Source organism: Peromyscus californicus, unplaced genomic scaffold (genome assembly GCF_007827085.1).
Source record: "Peromyscus californicus insignis strain IS unplaced genomic scaffold, ASM782708v3 Scaffold_8__1_contigs__length_139910024, whole genome shotgun sequence".
NCBI lineage: Eukaryota > Metazoa > Chordata > Mammalia > Rodentia > Cricetidae > Peromyscus > Peromyscus californicus.
In genome coordinates, this window is record NW_026294606.1 from 74,257,603 (window position 1) to 74,284,946 (window position 27,344).

General features: G+C 40.5%; 1 protein-coding gene across 1 annotated transcript in view; it reads left to right on the plus strand.

Annotated features, from left to right (window-relative positions):
- The window catches only part of Gpr158 (G protein-coupled receptor 158), a 366,630-nt gene that overhangs the window by 12,889 nt on the left and 326,397 nt on the right, over positions 1 to 27,344 (plus strand). Inside the window, exon 2 of the mRNA XM_052728877.1 lies at positions 23,226 to 23,331. Coding sequence (XP_052584837.1) covers positions 23,226 to 23,331 — 106 coding nt within the window. The remainder of the gene's footprint in view (positions 1 to 23,225; positions 23,332 to 27,344) is intronic.

A 27,344-nucleotide genomic window follows, 5' to 3' on the forward strand; every position in this document is an offset into this window, starting at 1 on the left:
CTTCTGCTGTTTTTTTCTTTCTTTGGCCTCCTACTCTTATTTATTCTGATATATTAACATGGTTCTTTTATAAACATTTTCCAACTTTAATTTTTACATTTTTATTCATATATACAATGTATTGTGATTGTATTGGCACTCATTGCATCTCCCCCCACCCTCTTATTGACCTCCTCCTTCTTCCCAGGAAGATTTGTCCTGCTTTCATGTCCTTTTTTTTTTTTTGTGTGTGTGTGTGTGTGTGTGTGTGTGTGTGTGTGTGTGTGTGTACAGATCTTGTGCAGATAACCAGCCAAAGCTGTTGTGTGTTCATGACTGTGATAACCATGTCATATCCAGAGGGTAGCATATTGCAGAACTCTTTTCCATCTTCCAGCTCTTACAGTCTCTCTGCCCCATATTCTACCACGCTTCCTGGGCCTTAGGGAAAGGGCATAGATGTCCTGTTTAGGGCTGAGTTCTGAACAGTCACTTATCAACAACACTTCAACCAGTTGTGAATATCTGCACTAACCATTATCTACCACAAAAATACCTTCAGTGATCAAGGCTGAGAACACTCACCAGCACCGTATTTTACAGTAAAAAATTGTGTGCTTCATTTTATGACCTCTAAGAACTGAAACTTGGGCCATTTAAAGAATATTCTAAAGTTGTAGTGGGTCATCATTTTCTGAGATATCTGCTAAAAACTATGCTACATTTAGTTGGTATAAACGTGCACTTAGAAACTCACCATGCAGCCAAGGCTAGCCTTCACCCCAGGATCTTTTCCTGCCTCAGCCTCCCGAGGGCTGGGGTTATTGGCCCATGCCATTAAACCCAGAGACTGCTTAAAATGCCTTCTTTTTTCACAGTAAAGATACAAAAATATATTATGTGATGCTAACTGAATCTAGCCTCTTAAATTCTTGTTTTGTTATAGGAAACTCATGTTTGTATTGATGAGTCTTGCTTTAGGTCTCCTGCAGAGTGAGTTATGAGAATCTGCTCAAAACATTGACCTTTTGGTTTTCCCCAATAACTATCCTACAGAAATATCTGTATTTCTTCCCCTACCATGAAAGCATCTTCTCCAATACTGCCCTACCCACCCAAGGAAGCATGTGTAGAAGGCAAAATTTCTGATCTTCCTGTGTCTGAAACTATCTTTGTCTTCATGAATGATTGATTAACAGAATACAAAAAATACAAAAATAAAGGTTCAAAGTTACTTTGCTTTCCAAATTTTAAAGGCATTGTTATGCCACTTTTGGTATTCACTGGTCCCACTGAAAGCTTTGGCGCTAACCCAACAGATAATACTTTATATAACTAGTATGTGTGTATAAACACACAGACACACAGACACAGACACACACAGACACACAGACACACACACAAACACACACACATACACACACACACACACACACACACACACACACACACACACACACACACACACACAATCTCTTCCTTTTCCTCAGGAAAACTTTTAAGATCTCCTCTTTTCCCTGGGGTCGGAATTGGAGTGCTGATGCCCTCAGATGGGTTTTTTCTCATGCCTTGGCTTCACTACTTAGTGGCTTTTTTAGATTTGGATTTAGAAGCACAGTTTACAGTGTTGTCTGACATCAGTTTTCTCTTTCTGTAACTCCTGTTCCTTTTGCATTTGGCCTCCTGGGCTCGTTTCTGTATTTCCTGTATTATTTTCATTTACTTATTTTTAAAATTAGCTTACAAAGTAACACGTTTCCTCATCGTAGTTGGGTTATTGGTTCCTCCCACCCGCCCCTCTTGCTTCAACCCCATTTCTTCCCCAACCTTCCCTCTTCCATTTTAGTATCTCACATGTCCTGTTGTTTCCTGGCCTCGCTTTGGTCTCTCATGTGCGCTTTCTAGTTTTCTGATTTCTACCACATTTCTACCCTTCTATCTGCACACACCGCACAATGAGAAGCTAGAAGGGGCATACGAGAGAAAACATGTGGGTTTTGTGTTTCTAAGCCTGGGTTATCACATTTAATATAACAAAAACTGGCCACAGAGTAGCAGCCCACAGAATGGGAGAAAATGATTTTTCAGGCAAAGGGTTAATATCTAGACTATATAAAGAAGTCCAAGAATTAAACATCACTCCCCAACTCCCAGTCAACAAACAGGCCAATGTACAGAACAGACCATTCTCCAAGGAAGAAATACCAAAGGTCAATAAGTGTTTTAATTCCATATCCCTAGCCAGTTGAGGAATGTGAATTAAAACTATGTTGAGAGTCCCTCTCACCCCAGTCAGAGTGGTTCCTATCAAGAAAGCAAAGGACAGGGGAGGAGGAAATGGGGAAGGAAGAAGCTCATACTCTGTTGAAAAGAGGCAAACTTGTGCAAGCACGGTGGAGATCAGCAGGCGAGCTTCTCAGCAAACGTAAATTCCAACTGCTGTTTGAGCGCTGTGCTTTAAAACACGTTTGTTTACTTGGTTTGTGTGCGTGTGTGTATGGACACGTAGAGGTCTGAGGACAGCTTGCAGGAATCCAGTCTCTCCTTCCACCACGTGGGACCTGGGCTTTGATCTCAGATCATCAGGTTTGGCAGTTGGCAGTTTTGCCGCTGAGCCATCTCTCCAGCCCAATATCTGTATTTCTTAATTACGCTCTCAATTCTATTTCATTTTCTTCACATTTTGTGAGATTTCATTTTTGTTGAATTATGCTATCTTCATTTTCATATCATTTTTAGTGTTCACGAATACTTTCTTCTGTCCAGTTATTTCTTTTTCATAGCTGTATATTCATTCTCATAAGGCCCCTCGAGGCTGGTAATTAAGATGTCTAAAAATTCTTTGTTCCCCAAATGATCATTGTTCTTCCCAGCTTCTGATGTTCAGCTTGTTCTGGTCCAGTCCTCCCCTTCGTGTTTCTGGTTTTCCTGGAATATAGTCCTTAGCTGGTTAAGTGCTTGACTGAACTTGATCAACTTGGATGGCATGGATTCCTGTAGCAGATGGGTAACTGAGTTTCTTGGTGTGCTGCCCTTGGATGTCAGATTTCATTCACTTTAGAGATTTTGAAGAGGAAGTTGGCAATTTCTCCCTCCTTAGACCTTTATTCTGGGAGAACTAAGTCATTGTAGGGGCTTCAGCTCCTTGAAAGCATTTCTTTCAACATCTGTATGGAAGTTCTTTGCTTTTAATTTTGAAATAATGCATCGGTGCACAGACACAGAGAGGTTGGCCAACCCATGTCGTTGTTCAAATGCCTTTTAATTAATGACCTTATTTGTGCCTTACTTTTCACTCCCTCTTGACACTTGGTGATTTTGAGCTTACACTCCTTCTGCAAGATTATTTGGATTAGGAGTTCCCACCTGTGCTCTGGCCATCCTAAGCTTAACTGCCTCCATTTTTGATGCATCATTAGTACAGTCCTGGAGGAACCTGTCAATTCTGGGCTCTAATGTTTTCACCCACTGTGTTTATTCTGTCTTGTACTTAATTATTGTCATTACAGTTAGATGGAGGAGTAGAAAAACACATGCTCAACTCATCATTTCTAACAAGAACTCGAGCTTCGGTCTTTTGACCAGCATGCTATCAGTATGAAATCACATTCTGCCCTTTCACATATTGTGTTGGGAAAGCCATTTTCCCTTCTTTGTGTCCTAAATTTCTTAACTGCTGTTTAGGAAGAAAAATGTCCATCACTTATTTCACAATACAAGTCGGGAAGAATAATAGCAAATGCAGTTTCAGTGAGGATGTCCTTAACGATGTCTTGCATCATGTCTAACACATACTAAGCACATTCAAATAATAACTGAACATTCAGGGCTCAAAAATAGACAGCAGACATTGAGTTTACATTTGGGCATCTAACCAAAATTTCTCATTTTAAAATCTAGTGGGAAGTCATTGTTGTTGGCCTTACTTTCTGTTATTACTTATGGACCCAGAAGTGTCTCTTCACATAAGCTACCTCTCTTACTGTGAAAAGTTACCCTGTAAAACTGACTACATATGTAATATGTATATGTAAAGAAATGCTACTTGGAATTTAAAATCTGTACATGTTATCAGCTGTGTAATTTGACTTTAAGACCTATATGACTAAATGAGAGAGAGAGAGAGAGAGAGAGAGAGAGAGAGAGAGAGAGAGAGAGAGAGGAGAGAACAAATAAGAAAGCAAAATACCTAAATATGTCTTCACTTCAATATTGCTAATATTCACAAAAATGACAAGTTTAACTAAATCACTATGGCATTTCAAGTTGTGAGACAGATGTTATATATTTTAAGATAGATTACTGTGTTCGCATTTGTTTTTGCTGACAGACTATGTCTTGGTCCTTGTTTTTTCCTCTTCCTAAATAAAAAAGTAACTTTGGACATATTATGTAACTTTTCTGGACCTTATTTTCCTCATCCATGAAATGAAAAGTGTCTTCTCTCACAGGACTGCTTGAATGAAACAAGTTAGTAGAAGTGACTTCTCCACACCCAGTAATAAGTGGCCACAGCCATAGAGATGCTATAAAGAACACTGTAGGTGTGTTTGTTAAACCATAGCTCAGAGTTATTTCAGTGAAAATAACCACAAAATGAAGCATTAGTCAGCTCCCTCTAGAAAGGCAGCAGACTCAAAATATCTTTTCAGCAGACAATCATCTATTATCAGACAGTAAAGCAGAGCAATTTAAAAAGATGCACCACGTTTAGCTTTGAGAGTGTCACCCACAGACATCCCCCAATGCAGACTATATTTGTGGATGCAGGCTTGATGTCTGCTTATACCTGAGCTGACTTCATCTTATATTTATTGTCTCTCATTAAAATTAAACAAGTTATCTTTCTTTTCTATGTAAAATGGACAGAGCTTCCCAAGGAAGCCTTGACCTGATTGTCAAATAGACTTCCCAGAACACGAAGCTAGGCAGATGGGGGATGCGTGTGCTATGGGAAATGTTGGCAAGCTGCTCCGGACATGGCTGCTGCAAAAGTGATGTGGGGGAGAACATTTTCTTGCTTCAAGAAAGAGTGCTGTGTAATTCTTCTAGAGATTGAGGAGGAAACGAAGTCTTTCACATTGTGTTACCACGACAGTATCAAGTCATGATTGAAACTATGGGCAGTCACACTGTTGGGAAACAGATTTAAGCTAACTTCTGACTTTACTTGGGGAAGATATTTTAATTATTATTCTCTAATGTCCTAGAGAAAATGACTTTAAAATAGCTCTTAAATTTGGTCTTTTAAATAAGCAGATTCCCTTTGGGTAATTATTTGTTCACTGCTGTAGAGATGGAGGAGGCAGAGATGAACTTATGGTCTTATGGATGCACAATGGGCAAGAGGACAATGACCATTTACCTCGGCATTGCATTCAGCCATCACTGGACCCAACTGTGTGTAGTTGTCAGAAGGTCCACAGTCATATTAATGTTATTATTAACATAGCGTTGTTTGTTCACACAGGTCCAGTTGAGAACTTAGATGAGACTTAACATCACAATGACAAAGCGATTTCTACTGTGCCGCTGTTTCCTTCAGTCTCCTTTGTTTTATTTTTATTTATTTATTTATTTATTTTGGATTTTCGAGACAGGGTTTCTCTGTGTAGCTTTGCGCCTTTCCTGGAACTCACTTTGGAGACCAGGCTGGCCTCGAACTCACAGAGATCCGCCTGGCTCTGCCTCCCGAGTGCTGGGATTAAAGGCGTGCGCCACCACTGCCTGGCGTCTCCTTTGTTTTATGAGAGCATGCTGAGAGTACTTCTACTCAGGTTGCTGAGTTCAGTCGCTTGCTCCCTTGTCCTGACATTCACCAAGTGGGCTTGGTAAATAGATGGAAGAGATTCACTCTGGGACCCAAACAAATTCTTACAAACTCAAGATCTTAAGAGATGATAAGGATGACAACAAATGATGTCATGACTAAAAGAAAGAGTTTGGAACATCATAAATCTTCTACTCCAGAGAGTACATAATGAGTGAAATAAGTATTGTCTGGTGTAAGTTGAAACCAATTTTTGCTGTGAAAGTATGTGGTTACTTAGAAATTGTGGAAAAGAATGTTCTACCAAAGGAACAAATATTTTGATCACCCTCAGTCTTAATGGTAAGAGATAATCACTGATACATTTTGGTATGCATCTTTTACTGAAAAATGTATGTACTATAATACTCTAGTTTTCTGGAAATGCACATCAAATGTTCTGTATAGTACTTGGAACTGTGTTTCTAACTCTTCAGATCTCATGCAGCACTATTGTTAATGGGTGCGTATTTGAAAATGGATCCTAGGTTTACTAAGAATGCAGACTTGATTTCCTGTAGTTAAACAACTTATTTGTTAGAAGTCAGCGCAATTAACAGGTACTTTGTAAAGATCCTATGCAAATCATATCCAGACTCTACTTGCAGGTGAATAAGTCAATTTGTTACTGTTTTATCAATGCTGAAGATGACAGGAGGCCCCTGCAACGGAGAGAGGACTGGTCAAGCCAAGCTTCCCAGTTCTCATTCCTGAAGAAGTTTCAGGATAATGTGGAAGGGCCTGTGAGTGACACCTCCTCATGTAGTGGGTTGCATTGTATGAGGTAAATTCTGAACCTAGGAATTTTTATAAGAAGCAGAAGAGAGCTTGCTCTTTGGCTGGCAGGAGTTGTTATCTTGCAAGGTTGCTTACTGTAGAGCACAACCCTAGAAACAGCCTAAGTGGAGAAGTCAGGATTTTGCATTTGGGGCATGTCCAGCAAGATCCTGGCTTCTCCCAACACATCTCTTTTGCTATATAAATATTTGATTGGTACATCCAGACAGATTTTTTTCTTCATTGTTGCTCTACTATTATCTTTGGGACATTTTGTTTTATGATGTTGAATTGCATGATAGAGGTTGTATTGCTACTAGCTTGACTATATAATTCTGTTTAAAGAATCAGAGGAACAGGGATGGAGTGGGAAAGCAATGAAAGAGATACCATGATAGAGGGAGACATCCCAGGGATATAGGGAAACCCAGTGCTAGGGAAGTTGCCAGGAATCCCCAAGGATGATCCGAGCTTGGACTACTAGAAATGGTGGAGATTGTGCCTTAACTGAACTGGCTTACCCCAGTGATCAAATTGGTGGATACCCTAACTGTCATAACAGAGCTTTTCTTCAGTGACTGATGGAAGCAGATGCAGAGATCCACAGCCAAACACCTGGCAGAGTTCCAGGAGTCCAGTCAAAGAGAGAGAAGAGGGATTCTATGAGCAAGTGCATGAAGATCATGATGGGGAAACCTGCAGAGATGACCAAACCAAACTAGTGGGAATTTATGAAAGTTGGATCAATGGCTGTGGAGCCTGCATGGGACTGGGCTAGGCCCTCTGCATGGGGAGACAGTTATGTAACTTGATCTGCTTTGGGGGCCCCCTGGTGGTATGATCAGAACCCATCCCTGTTGCATGAGAGGGCTTTTTGGAGTCCATTTCTATGATGGGACACCTAGTGCAGTCTTCAGGCAGGGGATGAGCCTCCTCACGGGAAGCCTTGCCTTCTGTGTGTGTGTGGGAGAGATGGAGGGGGTTAGGAGCAGGAGGAGGGAAGGGGGATCTTTGATCGGTGTGTGAAATGAATGAATATCTCAAAAAAAAAAAAAAGAATCAAAGGTGCAGTTGGCAGAAAACGTAGGTTTTGGTTCTAAGAGGAAGTGGTATTTCCATCTGCAGGACTTTGGCAGACTCAAATGGTTGTATAAGAACTCACTTTTCTGGTCCTGTTGTCTGAAAATTGTTAGCTGTTCTGTGTGTGCGCACATGGGCATGTGTGTGTATGTGCATGTTGAGGCCGGAGATCTATGTTGGATATCTTCCTCTATCACTCTCCACCGTAGCCTTTTGAAATAAGGTTTCTCAATGAACTTGGAGCTCTTGGCCAGGGAGCTCCAGGGATTCTCTCATCTTCACCCCTCTAGCACTAGGATTAAAGTTGTGTATTACTACACCTGGCCCTTTACACAAGGCTTGGAAATCCAAAGGCGGGTTCTCATGCTCGAATGGCAAACACTTTGCTAACTGAATTATCTTCCCAGACTCTAAGTTATTAACATTTGATGTTATCTTACTTAGCACTTTTAAGCTATGACTAAGACAAATATGTATTGCTGGTGTTATTAAATATGGATTGGTAATAAGTGCCAAAGTCCTTTGAAAACTAGAAAGGACTCTGTAATTAGGAGAATTAATTCAATTTTGTGCATGTGACAGGGCTTTGCCATGTAGCTTCTGTTTGTCTGTAATTTACTGTATGATCCAGGCTGGCTTGATTTTGCAGTGTGCTTCTGCATTAGCTCCCAAGTGTTAGGATTACAGGCCTGCATTACCAACCCTGGCTAGAAATTTGAAATATAAGCTATAGTACCTGGTGTACCCAGTTCAACAGAGCACTGTTTACAAACCATATTTACTTTATTAGCCACAGAGTCTGTTTTTTTTTTTTTTTTTGGCCAGGCCCTAGTAACCATTATTGTTTTAATTGATTTTTCATTTTCTTGTATGCTAAGTTAGTAATGACATTCAATTGTGCATCTCTGGTGATTGTTCTGAAGTTATTTTTCCCCTAATTTTGCTTTAATATTAGCAGATGCTTTTACTAGAAATGGAAAATCTTGCATAAGAAAAATTCTGACTCTTAATGACTGCATTGTAATTGTAAGAGGAGGGAAGGCAGGGGACAGGACCTGCAGCAGTCAGCTGGCAGCCGGAGAAGGAACAACTGTATCAGGGATGCTTCTACGAAAGAATGAGCAAATAGCTTTCTGTGTACCCTGTACTTTTCTGCATGAACACAGGATGCTTTTTACCATCCACCTCTTCAGCAACACCAGTATCTTCAGGAGAGGCTTATTCGTTCTGCATGAAACACTCTCACCCCCTCTCTCCTCTACCTATGTATGTATGTATGTATGTATGTATGTATGCATGTATGTATGTGTGTGTAGAATGATGCTGGCAGCAAGAACACTCAGCAGGGGGTGGCCTCTACAAGCTGTATCATTAGGTAGGCCCCAAACCTACTTTCACCTTCAATCCCACCAAAGCCTGTCAATTTTGTACTGCTTGGTGAATGTGGCACGCGAGGACAGGTCACTTCTTATTTTCTTTGGGCATCTCTTTCCTTCATTGGTAATGTATAAATTCTGTAGAATATCATTTTCTAATCATCTTTAATCTTCCTTTGGCTTACTACATAACTCTTAGGTCCACACATGATTCTTTCCTCTTATAGACAAACCCTTAAAAATGGCCCTCTGCTTCCTGCATGGGCCACACCTATATACTCCAGCCCTCAGACCACGCCTCATCTGAGGACTGAAGGAGAGCACAAAGAGGCAGTGTTGCTCAGCAGCGGCTGTCAGAATGCCAGACTCCTCCAGCGCTATACCAATGACCTGCCCCTACTGTGCAGCTAACACTACTTCTAGAGTAGTCAGTGCTCAGTGAATTTATCCTGGTTAAAATTTATTTTGACTTCTGGTTCTTTCTTCCTGCTGTACTGTGTGATCTGGTAAAGAACAGTTCCCCATTCTGTGCCTTTATACCACCATCTAGTATACCCCAAGTCATCCCTACCATGAGCCTAGAAAGTCAGGTGATTGAATGAATATTCTGGCAGGCTTACAATGATGTGATCTCTCCTGAGCTAAGTGGAGTAGCTGGGGTACAGGAAATGATTAAGATGTTAAGTTAGATGTGCAGGGTTCTTTTTTTGTTTGTTTGTTTTTGTTTCTTTTGAGACAGGGTTTCTCTGTATAGTTTTAGTGCCTGTCCTGAATCTCGCTCTGTAGACCAGGCTGGCCTTGAGCTCACGGAGATCCGCCTGCTTAAAGGCATGAGCCACTACTGCCTGGCCAGATGTGCAGTTCTGAGTACCTTATCTAACAATTCCAGAAGTCATTAACTTCAAGGACTCTACATTTTTTTTAAAATCTGAGAAATGGAGTATATAGTGCCTCTCAGGATGATTCTGTGAGGTTTTCTATACTGAAAACTATTGTAGATATCTTGCTTTATTGCTAACACTACTTTTGTTTTTAACCTTTGGTTTTCAAGCCATGTTTGGTGTCTCAACCCCTGGCTTTGTCCACACCATAGCTTATTCCCAAATAACTCAGATACCCAGATACCTGACATCATGAGCTCTGAGGTCACACTTGGTAGAGACATGCCAGATGTTTTCTCTGGCACTAAGACCTCATGCGTTTGCCCTTTTTTCAGTTACAGGCTTGAGCTCTATGATGGCAGAGGCACTGAGTGCTTTTGTGAGCAACTACTACTTTGGATGAGAGGCTCTGGGCAAGGAATGTGTCCACAGATGAATTTAGGTAAAACTTAAAGTAACTGAAACATGAATCTAGACTCTCCTATGGTTACATGGTAGGAAAAAAAAGACATTTCCTCTCCATTTCAAACAAATCCTTTCTGTGACTCTCTTATCCTTTGCAACCAACCTGGGAATTATATTATTCACATGCTATTTGCTAATTGTTCCAATTAAATGGGATAAATATCATTATTTCTTAATTTTTATTGACACAGTTTGCCAAATAGTTGTCTTTAAATTAATTAGTTGAGGTAGGGTCATTTTTACATAGTCAGGCTGGCCTCAAATTTATGGTCTCCTTCCTCAACCTTCAAAATGCTTGGATTACATGCCTGTGTTACCATGCCTAGCTTCAGGTTCTCCAGAGCATTCTCTGCTGCTGCACAGAGGCCTGTGTTGTATGTACCTGCCTGCATTTGAAAGAAAAAGTCAAGAGAAGGCTTTTGGGTTCAGAGTGAGGGGTACATGCAATTGTACTAACTATCATAAGAATGGTCTCTAGAAGGCTGTATTAAGTCTACACACACACATTAGGATTCCGTAGCTTCATAGTACTGCCAACTCTTGGCATTACATAGCTTTTTACTCTTTCCCAGTCCAGTGGATGTGAAATAGTGTCTTGTGATTTTAATGAGCATGTCTCTGATTGGTAATGCTGTTGGAATTGCTTTAGATGCTCACAAGTCTGTTGGGCTTGCTTCTACATAATCTTTTGCCATTTTCTCTATTTTGGATCTTCTGTTTTTGTGGTGTTGCAGCAGCTCTTGCTGCCTTCAAGATATTATTTCCCTGTTGCTTTTAGAAATTGCAAAAGCTTCCAATCTGACACATTTTAGTTAGCTTTACCCATAATATCATCCCATGAACATGATTACAAAGATACTCTGGTGGTATATAATAAAAATTTTGCCTGTAGTTTTATAATTGGGGGTTTTGTTCATGAAGCCCTTTGATATATCATCACAAATTATTCTCCTATGTACCATCCACTAATTTTATAGTTTTACATTTCATAGTCAAATCTTTAACAGCTTAAATTTACTTCTGCATAATAGTATTGGGTGGGAGATAATACTCATTATTATTTTCCTCACTTAGAGGACCATGTTCTCAATATTGTTATCTCTCATCACATACATGTGTGTAATATTCATGCTTGTCTCTAAGCTTGCTTTTGTTCTCAGTAGCTTCATATATCTACCATGGTTTGGTAGGTAATCTTAATATTTATTAATATTTGTTTGGGCACATTTTCCTCTTTTTCATAGATTTTATTATTCCATTTGAACTTAAGTAAGCTGTTAAGTCTTTAAAAAATCCATCTAGGACTTTGAATGGTTGTACATTAAATTTATAGCTCAATTCAATGAGATTCAATGAGAATTGACTTTTTTTTTTTTTTTTTTTTTTTTTGAGACAGAGTTTCTCTGTGTAGCCCTGGCTGTCCTGGAACTCATTCTGTAGAACAGGTTGGCCTTGAACTCAGAGATCCGCCTGCCTCTGCCTCCTGAGTGCTGGAATTAAAGGTATGTACTAACACCCAGCTGAGAATTGACTCCCCCTTCCACAATACACTTTCATCTTTTAGAGCGTGAGATATCTATTTGTTTGGGTTATCTATTTTGTCCTTTGTGGAAATTTCAGAATTTTTCATTGGGGTTTTGTGTGTTCTTGACTAAACTATTTATGAATTATGTTGTTATTTAAATGTCATCTTTTTACTTACATTTTTTAATGGGAGGTTTTTGGTATAGAGAAGTGCTTGTGATTTTTCCTCTTTTGTCTGGTACCTGCAAACTTGGCTGGACATTCTTATTCTTCTTCTATTTATTAATTTATTTGCTAGGCACATGATGGCATATACAGAAATGAGAACTTAGTCCCCTCTGTTCTTTCTCCCTCATTTCTTTCTGCTTTTGCGCTTATAGAATTGGCTGGGACTCATTCCCAGGCTACATAAGCATTGTGGATACAGTAAGGCTCCTGTTTGAGAGGAAGCATATTAAAGAATGTTTCTCTTTCAAGTTCAATTTTACCAGGGGCAAGGATTATCAGGCTTAGTTTTTTTTCTATTTTCTACTTTTCCAATTAAAAAGTTTAGGTTTTGAACTTTGTAAAGTCTCTCTCTCTCTCTCTCTCTCTCTCTCTCTCTCTGTCTCTCTCTGTCTGTCTGTCTGTCTGTCTCTCTCTCTCTCTCTCTCTCTCTCTCTCTCTCTCACACACACACACACACACACACACACACACACACACACACACACTGTTTAAACATTTTTCCTAAAGTTGGGGTGGTAGCAAGGCTTTTCAAGGGAACATTGTCACTCCAAATAGCATGACTGCTTTAACATGCACACTTACATGTGTGTGTCATTGTAAATAAACACAAAACAATATGATTCCCTTTGGATTTTCCAAACATTCTTAGGGTTATTAAGGGGAACATCTTTTCAGGTTGTTGGTCAGGGGAGTCCAAGAGACTCCCAAAACAATATAGGCTATACTGCCATTGTCCTTGTTTGCTTCGGTTGAACTTGAAGGCCCTACTGCTGAAGACGCCACACACTTTGGACAGAGGATTTGATCTGGGTCTGACCTAGGGGCTTCCTATTGTTGAGGACTAACTTTCATGGTACCAGAAAGTGTTATGCAAGCTGCCAAGGGAAAAAAAGCAATCAATAGCCCTAGTCATCTCTAATACTCCCAAATCACAATGACCAGGACAATGAGATAATCTGAAAGGTGTGATAGTGGCATTTATATCTTGAGGACAACCAACAACTAATTGGACTTAATACCTGCTCAATGGGAGGGAATTCATGCCTGGTACTGTAAACCCAGCCAACTACCCATGGCTGGTGAGGTTCAGGACCACAGAGAACCTACTGTGGCTTCTTCCCTAACCAGTATGTTTTCTAACCACATTCTAAGTATTTATCCTTATACTTACAGGTAAATATAGCTCTCACTTCCTCAGCAGAAGCTCAGAGAAGCTTCTTTTTGCAGCAGGGACCATCATAGAAAGCTACAACTCGTTGAAAGGCAGAGAAAAACTGACCATGGGGTGCCCAACCACAGTTGATACATCGATGGCACTCCTTCTCCACCCGAGGCTTAGGGAACATCACAGAAACAGGGGGGAAAAGTTTAAGAGCCAAAGGACCAGAATGTCTCCTGTGAGGTTGTATCCTCTATACATGACAGGGAAGTTGCACCAATGAAATCTCAAGAACATGGTTGACCAGAAAAATGACAACACCCATTGTCATGCCCATGTGGATGGCGGAATCTCACAAGGCCCCATCCCTAGATGAAACCACATGCGTTAATTACTGCTAAGAGAGGGAGAATGAGTTTTCTACAAGGATAAGACCCTAAGAGGTTATCCAATCCCAAGCAGTTAGTCCTATGCACATATACATATGAACAACTCTAAATGAACTCAATAGGTTATATCTATAAATTTGTATGTATGTTTGTATGTATGTAATTATAATTCAAGAAAAAAAAACAAATCATATTAAGAACTTACGTTTGATGTTAAATTTTCTACACATAATTCTTACTTGGAAATCAAAATTTAGTCACTTGGACAAAGAGATACAGTATGACAGTGGTATTAGATATGGTATGACAATTCAGTGGGTTCCATTTCATTATTTTAATTTTAGGATTAATTTCTCTGGCCCCATTTTTTAAAATAGAGAATCTAATTACTAGAATCAAGACTTGAGAATAATTTCTTTTCTTCAGAATGGCATAGTGCAGTGATTTTCAACCTGTGGGTTGCAACCCCTTTGGGTCACACATCAGATGTTCTGCATATCGGATTTTACATTATGATTTATAACAGTAGAAAAAATTACAGCTATGAAGTAGCAATAAAGTAATTTTATGATTGGGGTCACCACAACATGAGGAACTGTCCTAAAAGGTCACAACCCTAGGAAGGTTGAGACACACTAGTGTGGTGTTGGAAGTATGCCAGTAGCCCTTCATTCTCCTTAACAGTTTGGTCAAGATGGGACCATGAAACAGAACAAGAGAAGGAAGATACCAGAAGCCTCAGTGAAAGATGGTAACAGCTTGGTTAATTTTTCTTGTTTTAAATTACCGTTTGATTCTTTTGACACCCAAAATATATTTATAGTTTAAACCTCTATTCAATATTGAACTTGAATATGCAAATATTTACTCACAAATTGGAACTTCTAACCATAAAAATCGCAATACTTATCTTGCACAAAACTATTACATGGGGTTTATACAGTGAGTTTATAACAGGTAGTGATTTTCTTATTTTGATGCACAGACATTCATATTCATATTGTTCAATGAGCTGCCCCGTGTTATGCCTGCTCCCTGCTCCTTTCCTCTTTTCCTCTTTCCTGTCTAAATGATGGAGACATTGTCCTTCTTCACATGCATCTAAGTTCATGATGTTTTGCTCTAGGATGGAGCCAAGAGAGCATGGATGGAACCCTCTGAAACCATGAACTAAATAAAAGTTACATCTTTTAAAAATAAAGTCAAATAGAATCTTTGTGCTCAATTCTCTTGGGGGAAAATTTGATATTTCATATTCTCTATCAGTTTATCTATGTCATCCACATTTTTAAGTTTGTTAGAGTATAATCAATCATATTACATATACCTTTGTATCTTTTCACTTTATGTATTATTTATTTCTATATTTTTTGACTTCTTAATAATTTCTCTTTCATCTTTTCAATAAATGGTTTTTATAATTAACTAAAATCTATTTTGAAATAATTTTAAAGATCAGAGGATTAGCCAAGATAGTACCCCAAATCCCCGTGTACTTTATTCTGTTTCACAGAATAACACATTTTATGTAATCACTAGGCAATGACCAGTGTAAGGAGCTAGTAAGTAGCCAAAGTACAGATTTCATTCATACTTCTTAGTTTTTCATTACTGAGACTGTTTATCATTTATCACATGTCACGGGCTGCACTGTGTCCCCTCAAATATGTATGTTAATGTTCTAACTCCCAGCATCTAAGGATTGCGAATGTCAATGTGAAATTGCATGCAGCATCTTTAAAGAGGATGTTAAGTCATAGTGAGGTCATTGGAGTAGGCTAATTCAATAGATTTGGTGTTCCTATGAGACAGAGGCACAGAGGGAAGTCCTTGGAAAGCCCCACGATGATCACCTATAAGCCAAGGAAGCCTCAGAAGAAACCAACACTGCTAACACCTTTTTGTTATACTTCTACTCTAGAGAATAATGAGAAAATCAAGTTCTTTCAAAGTTGCCTAGCCTGAGGTACTTAGTAGAGCAGCCTTAGAAGGTGAACACACCATACTGCATTTGTTTAGTATGTTCCTCTGTCTTTAGTGTGTAGCAGGCTTTATTTTGGGCTACCAACAAACTCCCAAATAAAGACACAGACTTAATATTATTTATGAATGCTCAGCCTTAGTTTATGCTCGTTTCTGGCTAGCTTTTTTTGCTTTAACTTAAATTAACCTGTTTCTCTTCATCTATGTTTTGCCTCAGGGCTTTTTGCCTTCTGTATGTCCTACTCTGTCTAGCTGGCTGGCAGCTGCCTGGCTGCCTGGTCCTGGGGGTCTCCCACTCTTTCTCCCTTGCTCTCTCTCCCTCTCAAGCCTAGATTGCTCCTCCTACTTATTCTCTCTACTTGACAGCCCTGCCTATCCCTCTACTGCCTAGCCATTGGCTATTTAGCTTTTTATTAGACCAATCAGGTGCCTTAGGCAGGCAAAGCAACACATGTTTACATGATTAAGCAAATGCAGCATAAACAAATGTAACACATCTTTGTCTAATGAAAGTAATAGCCCACAACATTAGTGTCTCAGTTTTTCCTTGTCTTTAAAATATACTCTAGTGATGCAATACATTAGAACTCAATTTAAAGGGAGATGAAGTTCTTTCCTCTTCCTGGAAGAAAGAATGTATACCAAAGCATTCTAAATATTATGTTAAATCCACTATAGTAACGAGTGTCTTAGGCTAGATATTTTGAGGTTATTCAAATATCCTGTTTTTTCTTAAGGATTTTTTCCACTAATGTTCAGCAGGTCTTAGTTGCAATAATTATTACTATGTTGTTTTTTTCTTTTTCTTTCTTTTTTTTCTGTACTAGGCATCTCACCCAGGTGTGCATTCTAAGCAACCACACTGTATCACTCAGCTACGTTATCATCCTCAATATAATGTTCTAATGATGAATTTTCTATTTCTCTCATTCCTTGTATATTTCTCAACTGAAATTCTTCTTTAAGAAAGTATCCTTTGTGCCTCATTCATTTTATCTTGTTGTATCTAGGAGTATGGACCTGTAAATATTCATCCTTTTTAGAATCTAGTATGACCATTGTTTAGCTTCAGCCTTTTATTTACTTTCTAATTTTTAGACAGGATTTCACTGCATAGTCCAGACCGGTCTGGAACTCAAGATTCCCCCACCTCAGCCCCCTAAATGTTGAAACAATGAGCATGCACTGAAACTTCCTGCTGGTAGCTCATCTCCTTAATGAAAAATATGCTCACTCCTTCTCAGGAAGACAGCTGTCCACTCCAGGCTCTTAGGTCCAGGTGAGGGTGGGGTTCCATGTGTGTGGTTCTTCGAAACATAGTCTAGAGACCTATAAGGCAGTTTGCGTTCCTTCTGCCAGCTACCTACCAACAAACCCTGAGGTAAAAGGCTAGGATAACTGTGACAGGCCTCCAGTTCAGAGGCCACATGACAAGATAGGAGCAGTGGCCCCTCACCTGTGGCAATTTTGAAATCTATTTGTGTACATGTCACCAGGTCATTCCTTAGGACCCAGTTTTTCTCCCTCAGAATACTTCCTCAAAGGTTTTAGCTTTCCCCTCTGGGCTCTTGTTCAGATCCTCTGAATTATCCTTCCCTCCCCAAGGAAGTGAATCTGTGTAGCTGTCTTAGCCTGCTTGCTGACCTCAAGAGACTGGGAGCTATGCTCTAAAATGTTGTGTGTTCCCCTGTCAATCAAGATGCTGATGCTCCTATTTATGTCAAAACCTGACAGCTGTGTGTATTCTTTTATAAATTGATAATAGGGTTTTTAAAAATTGTTTCTAAGTTATTTTTTGACATTAAAATTACATCATTTCCCCCTTCTTTGTCCTCCCCTTAAACCTCTTATGCATTCCCTTGCTCTTTCTCAAATTCATGGCCTCTTTGAAAATTGCTATTACACACAGACATATATAAATCTATTAAATATATTCTTAAATACATAAATACAACCTGCTCCATCTGTATAGTGTTACCTATATGTATATGATCTCAGGATTGACCATTTGATATTGGATAGTCAATAGCAGTACTCTTCCCAGGGAAGACCATTTATCCTGCTCTTAGCATTCCCTTTTGCTGGTAGTTCTCTATCAAGGGTTGAGGCCCACTGAGATTTCCCCTTCTCTGTTAGCATGTCCATTAGTGTCATTGTTCAGGTTTGGTTTCAGCAGCCATGTTGATTAGACCTCATGGGTATAGTCTTGATGACATTTCTAGAAGCTATCATTTCCTCTGGCTCTTAGAGTCTTTCTACTCCGTCTTCCTCAATGATCCCTGAGCCTTGGCTGTTGAAGTTGTGTTGTGGATGTATCAGTTTGGACTGGGAATCACACAATTTCTTGTTGTTTGCATTTTAATCAGTTGTGGTTTTCTGTGATGGTCTTTGTGGCAAAGAGAAATTTCTTTGTTGAGGGCTCCTGTGGTTATTCTATGAATATTACTGCATTGCATTCTACCAGAAAGAAACCATACTTACAGATTTCATTGACGTAGCATTTTCCTTTTGTTTTAGAAACTCTGGGTCTTGGAGCTGGGACTAGAGCTCAGTGGGTAGAGTGTTTGCCTAGTATACATAAAGTCCTGGGTTTGACCCTTAGCATCTTACAAAACTGGATGTACTGGCTGGCCATGCTGCTAATCTTAACACTTAAAGATAGAGACAAAATAATCAGAAGTCCAAGGTTATCCTCAGCTACATAGGGAGTTTGAGACCAGTCTGGGCAACAGAAGACTCTGTCTCAAAAAGAAGTGGACCAACAGCCTGGCAACAATAATGAACATAATGAAATAACCCTGGGCCCCATTGGCACTGTGCAATAAACCTTCAGAATGCGGGGATTCCTTTTGTTCAGTTGCTGCCCAGAAGCACATCATTTGACCACTGGCAGACCTTTGGACAGAAATGTTCAAGAAGCATTGTCTTAGATCTATTGTTAGGCCTTAAAGGTTGTCATTGCTCCATTCTGTGGTGGTTCTCTGCTCTGACCCTAATATATATTATGAGAATCTTTTGCTAGGAGACACTAAGGATAGGAAACAGTTTTATTTTCAAACACCACAGATCAGGCTTTTAATATTTCTTTTAAATGTTGCTAAAAATATGAAGCTGCTTCATAACAGCATTATTTACATGCCTAATGCCTACTCGTAAATGAATAAATAAAATGAGGAATATCTCTCATCTTTCAAGAAAGGAAATCCTGATACATGCTACCACACGGATGAATTGAAGCATTACCCTAAGCAGCATGGGCCACCAATAAAAATGCAAGAGGAAAGAAACAAAAATTAGAGAGGTGATTCTGCTCTAGGAGCTGGGCAGGAAGGGGCATGGTGAATTGCAGTGAGTGTAGTCATAATTCTGCAAAAGCAAGAGGCCTGTCGGTTGGCTGTACAATACAGCAGTGTGAAAATGCTTAATACAACTGACTTGGATATTTAAAAGTTGTTAAGTTGATAAATTTTGTGGCATGTATGCTTTAACAACACAACTATAAAGAGATTTAAAAAAAGAGCAAAAAGTAGCTCTTTGTCAGTTAGAAGGAATCAGACAGTTCTTCCTCCACATTTGCCTTAGAGTAATGATCAGAATATATTGGATGAAAAAAAATCTATTTTCAATAACAAAAAATTACATACTATTAAAATAAAGTGTGCTGAAATACAGAGTTGATGAAAGCAGGGGCTGGTAGATCAATTGATCAGTTACATCAGGTCATCCCTTCCACCAATAGTTAACCAGAACAGACTCTGAGTCTGCGGGCTACTGCCATAACAAAATATGTGGCACTAGTTTTGGGTCAAGCTGGAACCTGTTGGTGACTCTTGAAAGACAATGAAGAGCTGGGTGGTTGGTTATACCTTTAATCCCAGTACTTCGGAGACAAAAGCAGGTGGACCTCTGAGTTTGAGGCCAGCCTGATCTACAGAGTGGGTTCCAGGACAGTCAGGGCTACACAGAGAAACCCTGCCTGAAAACAAAACAAAACAAAACCCAAAACGAAACAAAAGGACAACGTGGGAAGTACTATTGCAGGTAGAACAAAAGGGACATTGTCACACAATAGGTAGGAAGTGTGACAACGTTGGCCTAGTAATGACCTGTGAAAATATGAACATACCCTTCAGTGGGCCCCGCCAAGGTATGCGGCTAAGCAAACACGCCATGCACAAGAGTTTGTGCAAGAGGTTTATTGGGGAAAGGGGGAGGGGGAAAGGGAAGAGTGAAAGACCATGTCAGAGTGGAGACGTGAGAGAGGTAGGCAGACAAAGAGACAAGAGGAAGAAGAGAAGCAAGAGAGGAGCAAGAGGCAAGAGAGACGAGAGAGCGAGCTGTGCTCTGGCGGACACTTCAAAGGGCGCACATGTCATAGCGGGTGGTGGAAAGGCACCTGGCGACAGGTGATGGCGTAGCTGCTTTGGTGGCAGAGGCAGGCTGCTACTTGGGCGGAAACTAACAGTGAGGGTTAGTTTTGGTCAGCTTGACACAAGTAGAGTCACCTGGGAAGAGGGAACCTCAACTGAGGAATTGCCTCCACCAGGCTGGCCTGTAGGCAAGTCTGCAGGACATTTTCTTGCTTGATGATTGATGTGGGAAAGCCCAGCTCATGGGACAAGGTGTCACCCCTGGGCAGGTGGTCCTGGGTTATAAAAGAAAGCAGGCTGAGCAAGTCAAGGGGAACAAGCCAATACGCAGTGTTCCTCCATTGTCTCCGCTTCAGTTTCTGCCTCCAGGTTCCCGCCTCAGCTTCCCTTGGTGATGGACTGTAAAGTATAAGATAAATGAACCCTTCCTTCTCCCAACTTGCTTTCTGGTCATGCTGTTTATCACAGCACCAGGAAAATGAGTTCAAACACTAAGTTATTGCTGTAGCCAGTTGGGGGATAGAATTAGCCTCTGGTAATACTTTGCGCGTCCGTGGTGTGCATCCATCAAAAATTATAATACATCTGTCAGGACAAAGGTCAAACTATTATGAATGTGTAAGCTCTGAACTTTATAAACTTCACACTGGGACCACCACCTGGAACAAGGCCAGACAGAACCAAACCGCTATTATTTAAAAAGCTGTTACTCGGGTTAGAGATGAAGATCTGAAACCAGTTAGTGCTGAAACCAGTTAGCGGCCCAGTTAGTGCTGAAACCAGTTAGTAGCAATGGGACAGAAATGTCAGAATACACGAAAAATGTGGGAAGCCAGCTTACAGCACTTGGCAGTGGCTCTCACACGAAAGCCTATTCACGGTGACAGAATATTAGAACTGTCAAGGATGAAAGGAATTTGGGGCTTGTTCTAGACGCCTCCCCCCCTCCCCCCCCCCGCGCCCAGCAACAAGTAGGGGAACACACATTGGTCTGTGGAGCACCAAGGGGCTTAGGAGTACAGCATTTGTTGTTTTCCAAACTCTGGAGCTCACCAATAGGCTTTTTCTGGCCCTCATTTTCCATCCCTGAGACATTTAAACCAGTCATTTCCTGGCGGCCTGTGGAGCTTCCTGGATGTGGAAGGAAGAAACAGCACTTCCGCCCCAGAGACTTTGCCTCAGGGACTCAGGGTGCAGGCATCCTGGGGATGTGAGCTGGCCTCTGAATGGGGGATCTTACGCTTTTGGGTCTCTGCGTTCTGTTCCTTCAAACTGTCTGCTGTTCCACAGTAAGAGAGCTATCCCCCTAACCGAGTCTCCCTAAACGTCACCTCCCTCTCCGGAAGTCTGCAGCACCTTCCCCAGGGCTCAGTGGGTCTCCAGGCACCAAGGAGGCCCTAATGAAGATGAGTCAGCGCTGATCTCCCATCTGGTGAACGCATGGCTCATTTACCTCTGGTGGTTTGTAGCGAACCTAAAGTGCTTCGTGGCTGGGTTGAAAGTCCGCGGCGACTTTTTGATTTCTATATACGAACTTGAAATTATGGGAGAGCGTTCTCAACCAGTACGCTACTTATTTCGGAAGCCAATTTTCTTCAAGGAAAAACTGCAGAATAATGGCAGCCTCCTGCAGTTCCCACTGGTGACCATGGTGCTGAGCGAGCAAGACATTTGGCCCGTCTTGCCACTAAGCTCTTGTTGGTGTTGCAAATAGCTGGGAAAAAAACAAACAAACCCTGAACTCATTATTTCTAGCAGTTTTGACACAAGTAAAAATAGGTTTTTGGTTAATTTATGCTTTATAATGAGGCATTCAAGGGAGAATACTAAAATGTAATAGTCAATAATAATAGTCCAGTGGGAAACCTCTTGATGCTGGTGCTGAAAGGTGTGGATATGAAGGGCTGTAATTATTCCAGTGGTAATTTTATCTGGGTCTCCTCTCATCCCTTTGGCCTGTTCCCCTCCACCGTAACATTTCTTCCTTTGTAATGTTTCCTGTCCTAGTTTGCCGAGGTAAACACCATGAACAAAAACAATTTGGGGAGGAAAGAGTTAATTTGGCTTCTATGTCCCAGATCACAGTCCATCACTGAGGGAAGCCAAGTCAAGAACTTGTAGGCAGCAACTGAAACAGGGACCATGGAGGAATACTACTTACTGGTTTGCTTGCCATGGTTTGTTCAGCTTGCTTTCTTGGATAGTCCAGGACCATCTGCTCAGGGATGGTACCACTATATTGGACTGGACCTTCCCCCATCAATCATTAACCAAGAGAATGCCCCACAGTCTAGCCAACCACTCAATCTGAGTCAATCTGATAGAAGCGTTTTCTCAGTTGAGGTTCCCTCTTCCCAGATGACCCTGGCCTCTGTCAAGTTGACAAAACAAAAACAAAAACAAAAAAACAAACCAGCACATATTGTAGAATTTATTATAACTATCATTCATTATCTGTCATGTGCACTATGTCAGAAACATAGATGGATATGTTTGTGTCTACCCACGATGTCAGAATTTATTGACTAATACGTTTATAACATTGGTGGTGTTGGCAGTGGTTTGCCAACAACTCTTGATAGCTGGTCAAAGTGAGCACAGGTTCTTTTATCCTAATCTTAGCTACTAATACTAATTCCTATATCATATATTTTACAGCACATTGTACATACCCACCTAATCTATCATCTATGCATTTATGTAACTTATAGAAGATCAGTGGAAAGAGATGCTTTTTATTCTGTTACCTCCCTAGTTACCCCCAACCTCTCTGACCTCCCACCACAGTATGAGGATTATAGCAGTAGAAAGAAATGAGATTAATATTTGACCATATTCACTTTAAAGAAGGTATTTTTGGGGCAGGTGTTATTTTAGAGTCAAGTTTTCTGCTATTTCCACAATCATATTGTCTGGTTTAGTCAATCTTCAGCTATTTACTGAGCACCTGTTATGTGCCAGGTCCTACACGAAGTGGCCAAAGATGGTGAAAGTACCAAGTCCTTACCTTTGCAAGCTGAACAAAGTGAGTATTTGCTGGTTTGTCCTCCTGTGTCTCTTCACTGAGTAAGCCTGAGTTAAATCTTAGTGGGTAGTGCGAACAACTTAGGACATTCTTTACATCTGTCTGATTTCCAGGGCAGAACATGCTTAGAAAATTTAAAGGCTCAGATTAACTTTTTTCTTTTTATCTTTTTCATTTTAGGGGTGTGATGAAAGTTGATATAAATCTTCAGAAAGTGGACATTGACCAATGTTCGAGTGATGGCTGGTTTTCAGGAACTCACAAATGCCATCTTAACAACTCAGAGGTAAGAATACCAGGATTAGATCCTCTGAAATTGGAAGCAAAGGCTTGAATGGTTCTCACACATGTTTTATTTGTGTGGGTGAATGACCATGAGAATCCTAATGAGAAAACAGAATCTGTACAGATCTCAGTTCTGTCAAATGAACCGAAAGAGGAGAGAAAAGAACATTTTTACAGAGTAACTGTTTGGGGGACTCTTTAGACAAGGCGAAAAGCAAGGTTGTGGCTGAAATTTGACTTTAAGTAAAGGCTGATTTCATTCTTCAAAATGAGCTAGAAATGTGCAACAATCACGAAATGAGAAAACAGTCCCGGCGGGACCAAACAGAGCAAGCGTCTTTTAGTGCACTGCGATGCTTATTGTCACATTTGTGGGATCCATTCAGACATGTTGCCATCTGCTAAAATGTAGTAGAGCAGGTATGGCAGGGAAATTTGGAAAACAAGGAGAGAATTATACACAGAGACCTGGAAAGGGATTGGTTACAGTTGTGCATATTTTCCTCCTTCCCACTCCCACCCGTGCTTGATTGTTTCATTTATCTATTGAGAAAGAACCAAGATCATACTTCTGCAAAATATTGGTCGTTTATGTTCAGGAAACTTTGACAATAGCAATGACCCTTGTCACTTGCCTTTTGCAGTTTCAAAGGAGAAATGTGATGGCATACTAATGAATATCTTCTCACTAATCTGTCTCTAAGGTCCAAAAATGCTGTGAAAAAACGCACAGAATTCCAGTTTTCTGATCGTTAACACTTGGAATATCCCAATGTTGACTCCAAAAATTTGTAAGGAAAGTTGACTCAGTTTACTTTAAATAGGAGGGTGTTTTTACAAAGTCATAACCAACATCTTTAATTTGAACTTTTTCCAGTTGTGAATGGCAGTTGTGCACAGTGTGTATATGTTTGCCACTAAGTACTTCTTTGTGCCAATGTGGTTATAGGTGGTATATGTATGAACATATATGGATATAATCCCCTTGCATGTGCATCATGTGCACACCCAACAAACCATGCTATTACACATCACTCAGATACCACCAAGATCATCATACTCCCAATAATCTGCCAAAGTCCCACACTCCCCTACACATCACACATAGCTTTATCCATGCCCATTCTCTTTATCACAACATCCCTCAATTCTCCCTCCCCCAGTACCCTGGCACCTCAATACTCTTCCATGTCCCTCTAAATCCAGTGGTTCTCTACCTTCCTAATGCTGCAACCCTTTAATACAGTTCCTTATGTTGTGGTGACCCCAACCAGAAACTTATTTTCGTTGCTACTTCCTAATTGTAATTTTGCTACTGTTATGAATCATAATGTAAATATCTGATATGCAGGATGGTCTTAGGCAACCCCCGTGAAAGAGTTGACTCCCAAAGAGGTCACAACCCACAGGTTGAGAACTGCTGCTCTAAATCTATTCCAGCTCCATCGTGTTCCTGCAATGCCATTTCACCTCCTTAGTTCCTCACACATGTTCTCACATCTCTTCCATGTCTATATACCCCCACAAAGCCAAGCTGCTATAGCTCATCTTTTTACCTCCACTCCTACCTGACTGGGTCTTCATATGTATGATTCCTTTTGCTTTGGTAAAACCTTCTGCCCCTATTTGGTCCTCCTATGGTTTTGAATGTTTCTGAGGCTTTACTTTCCTCTGGATGACTCTGGCAGTTTCAAGCATATCAGCTTCAACTGATGATTGGTGATTGTCCTAACTTGGTTATTATGTCCATGGCAATTGCGTATGACCACTTTGCATTGTCTTTAGCTAGCGTGGGTGTCTCCCCGCCCCCGATGTTCCACTGTGGCTATTGGTCTAAGAAGGACCATTTCTAGGCAGCCTTGCTTTGGTGTGGGTACTGGCTTCAGTGAATAGTCTGTCTAGAAACAGAAAGATGGACCCTTTTCAGCTTGTAATAATCTTTGAGCCATTTTTCTTTCCGTATGGAATTCTTTTTTTTTTTTTTTTTTTTTTTTTTTTTGATACAGGGTTTCTTTGTAGTTTTGGTGCCTGTCCTGGATCTTGCTTTGTAGACCAGGCTGGCCTTGAACTCACAGAGATCCGCCTGGCTCTGCCTCATGAGTGCTGGGATTAAAGGTGTGTACCACCACCACCTGGCTTGAAATTCATTTTTTTAACTAGATGATTATATTACCAATAACTACTTTTAGAAGACTGATTTATTTTCATTGCACCAGCAATATTAATTTTCTGAGTCTTGCGTATTTTTAGAGCTTTCAAATAAATTATTTCAAGAAACAATACTGCTTTCTATTCCAATGAACAAAGATTAGGTTGAAATATGTGACTTTTAGGATTATATATTTTTATTATGTATTTATGTATTTATTAGTACATATATTTTTCTTATAGAAAAATTTGAAAAGCATATTCTTTAGAACAATTGACACTTCAATGACTTATTTGAAAATGTTGTAGCAAGAAGTTCAAGGCTCCAAAAGTAATATCAAGAAGCTGAAATGAGGGACCGAAGAGAGGGCTTGGTGGTTAGAGATTGGCTGCTGAGCAGAGGACCTGGGTTCAGTTTCCAGCATTCACATGGCCATTCACAACTACCTGTAACTCAAGTTACAGGAGATCTAGGGCCCTCTTCTGGTCTCTGCCAGTTCCAGGTACATATGTGGTGCACACACATACATGCCAACAAAACACTCAAACCCATAACGTAAGCTTTTTTTTTTTTTTTAAAGAAAGGAAAAAGTAAGACAATGCATATTTTGCCTTAGAACCTGCTCCCTTCCAGTTCTGTGGCTTTAAAAAATATTTCATGTCTAGTATCCTGCTATGAGTGAGTACATACCATGTTTGTCTTTCTGAGTCTGGGTTACCTCACTCAGGATGATTTTTTCTAGATCCATCCATTTGTCTGCAAACCTCATGATGCCATTGTTTTTCTCTGCTGAGTAGTATTCCATTGTGTATATGTACCACATTTTGTTTATCCATTCTTCAGTTGAAGGGCATCTGGGTTGTTTCCATGTTCTGGCTATTACAAACAATGCTGATATGAACATAACTGAACAAGTGCTCTTATGGTGTGGTTGAGCATTTCTTGGGTATATGCCCAAGAGTGGCATAGCTGGATCTTGGGGGAGATTGATTCCCAATTTTCTAAGAAAGCGCCATATTGATTTCCAAAGTGGTTGTACAAGCTTGCATTCCCACCAGCAGTGGAGGAGAGTTCCCCTAGCTCCACATCCTCTCCAGCATAAGGTGTCTTCAGTGTTTTTGATCTTAGCCATTCTGACAGGCGTAAGGTGGTATCTCAGAGTTGTTTTGATTTGCATTTCCCTGATGATTAGGGATGTTGAGCAGTTCCTTAAATGTCTTTCGGCCATTTGACATGAAACAAGGATGACTTGTCTGCTACTCACATCACCAGGGAGGCTACCTGGAAAACAGGACCCCAAGAAAGACACAGGGATCACCCAATGACAGAGAAATGGAATGAGATCTACATGAACAGCCTGGACATGAGTGGGGGTAATGAAAGGCGAGGGTTGAGGGAAAGAGAGCTTGGGGGAGCGGGAGATCCCAGCTGGATCAACAACAGAGAGGGAGAACAAGGAATAGGAGACCATGGTAAATAAAGACCACATGAGAATAGGAAGAAGCAAAGTGCTAGAGAGGCCCACAGAAATCCACAAAGATACCCACACAACAGACTGCTGGCAGTGGTCCAGAGACAGCCTGAACTGACCTACTCTGGTGATGGGATGGCCAAACACCCTAATTGTTGTGCTAGAAACCTCATCCAACTACTGAGGGATCTGGATGCAGAGATCCATGACTAGGCCCCGGGTGGATCTCTGGGAGTCCAATTAGCGAGAATGAGGAGGGTTTATATGAGCGAGAATTGTTGAGACCAAGGTTGGATAAAGCACAGGGACAAATAGCCAAATGAATGGAAACACATGAACTATGAACCAATGGCTGAGGGGTCCCCACTGGATCAGGCCCTCTGAATGGATGAGA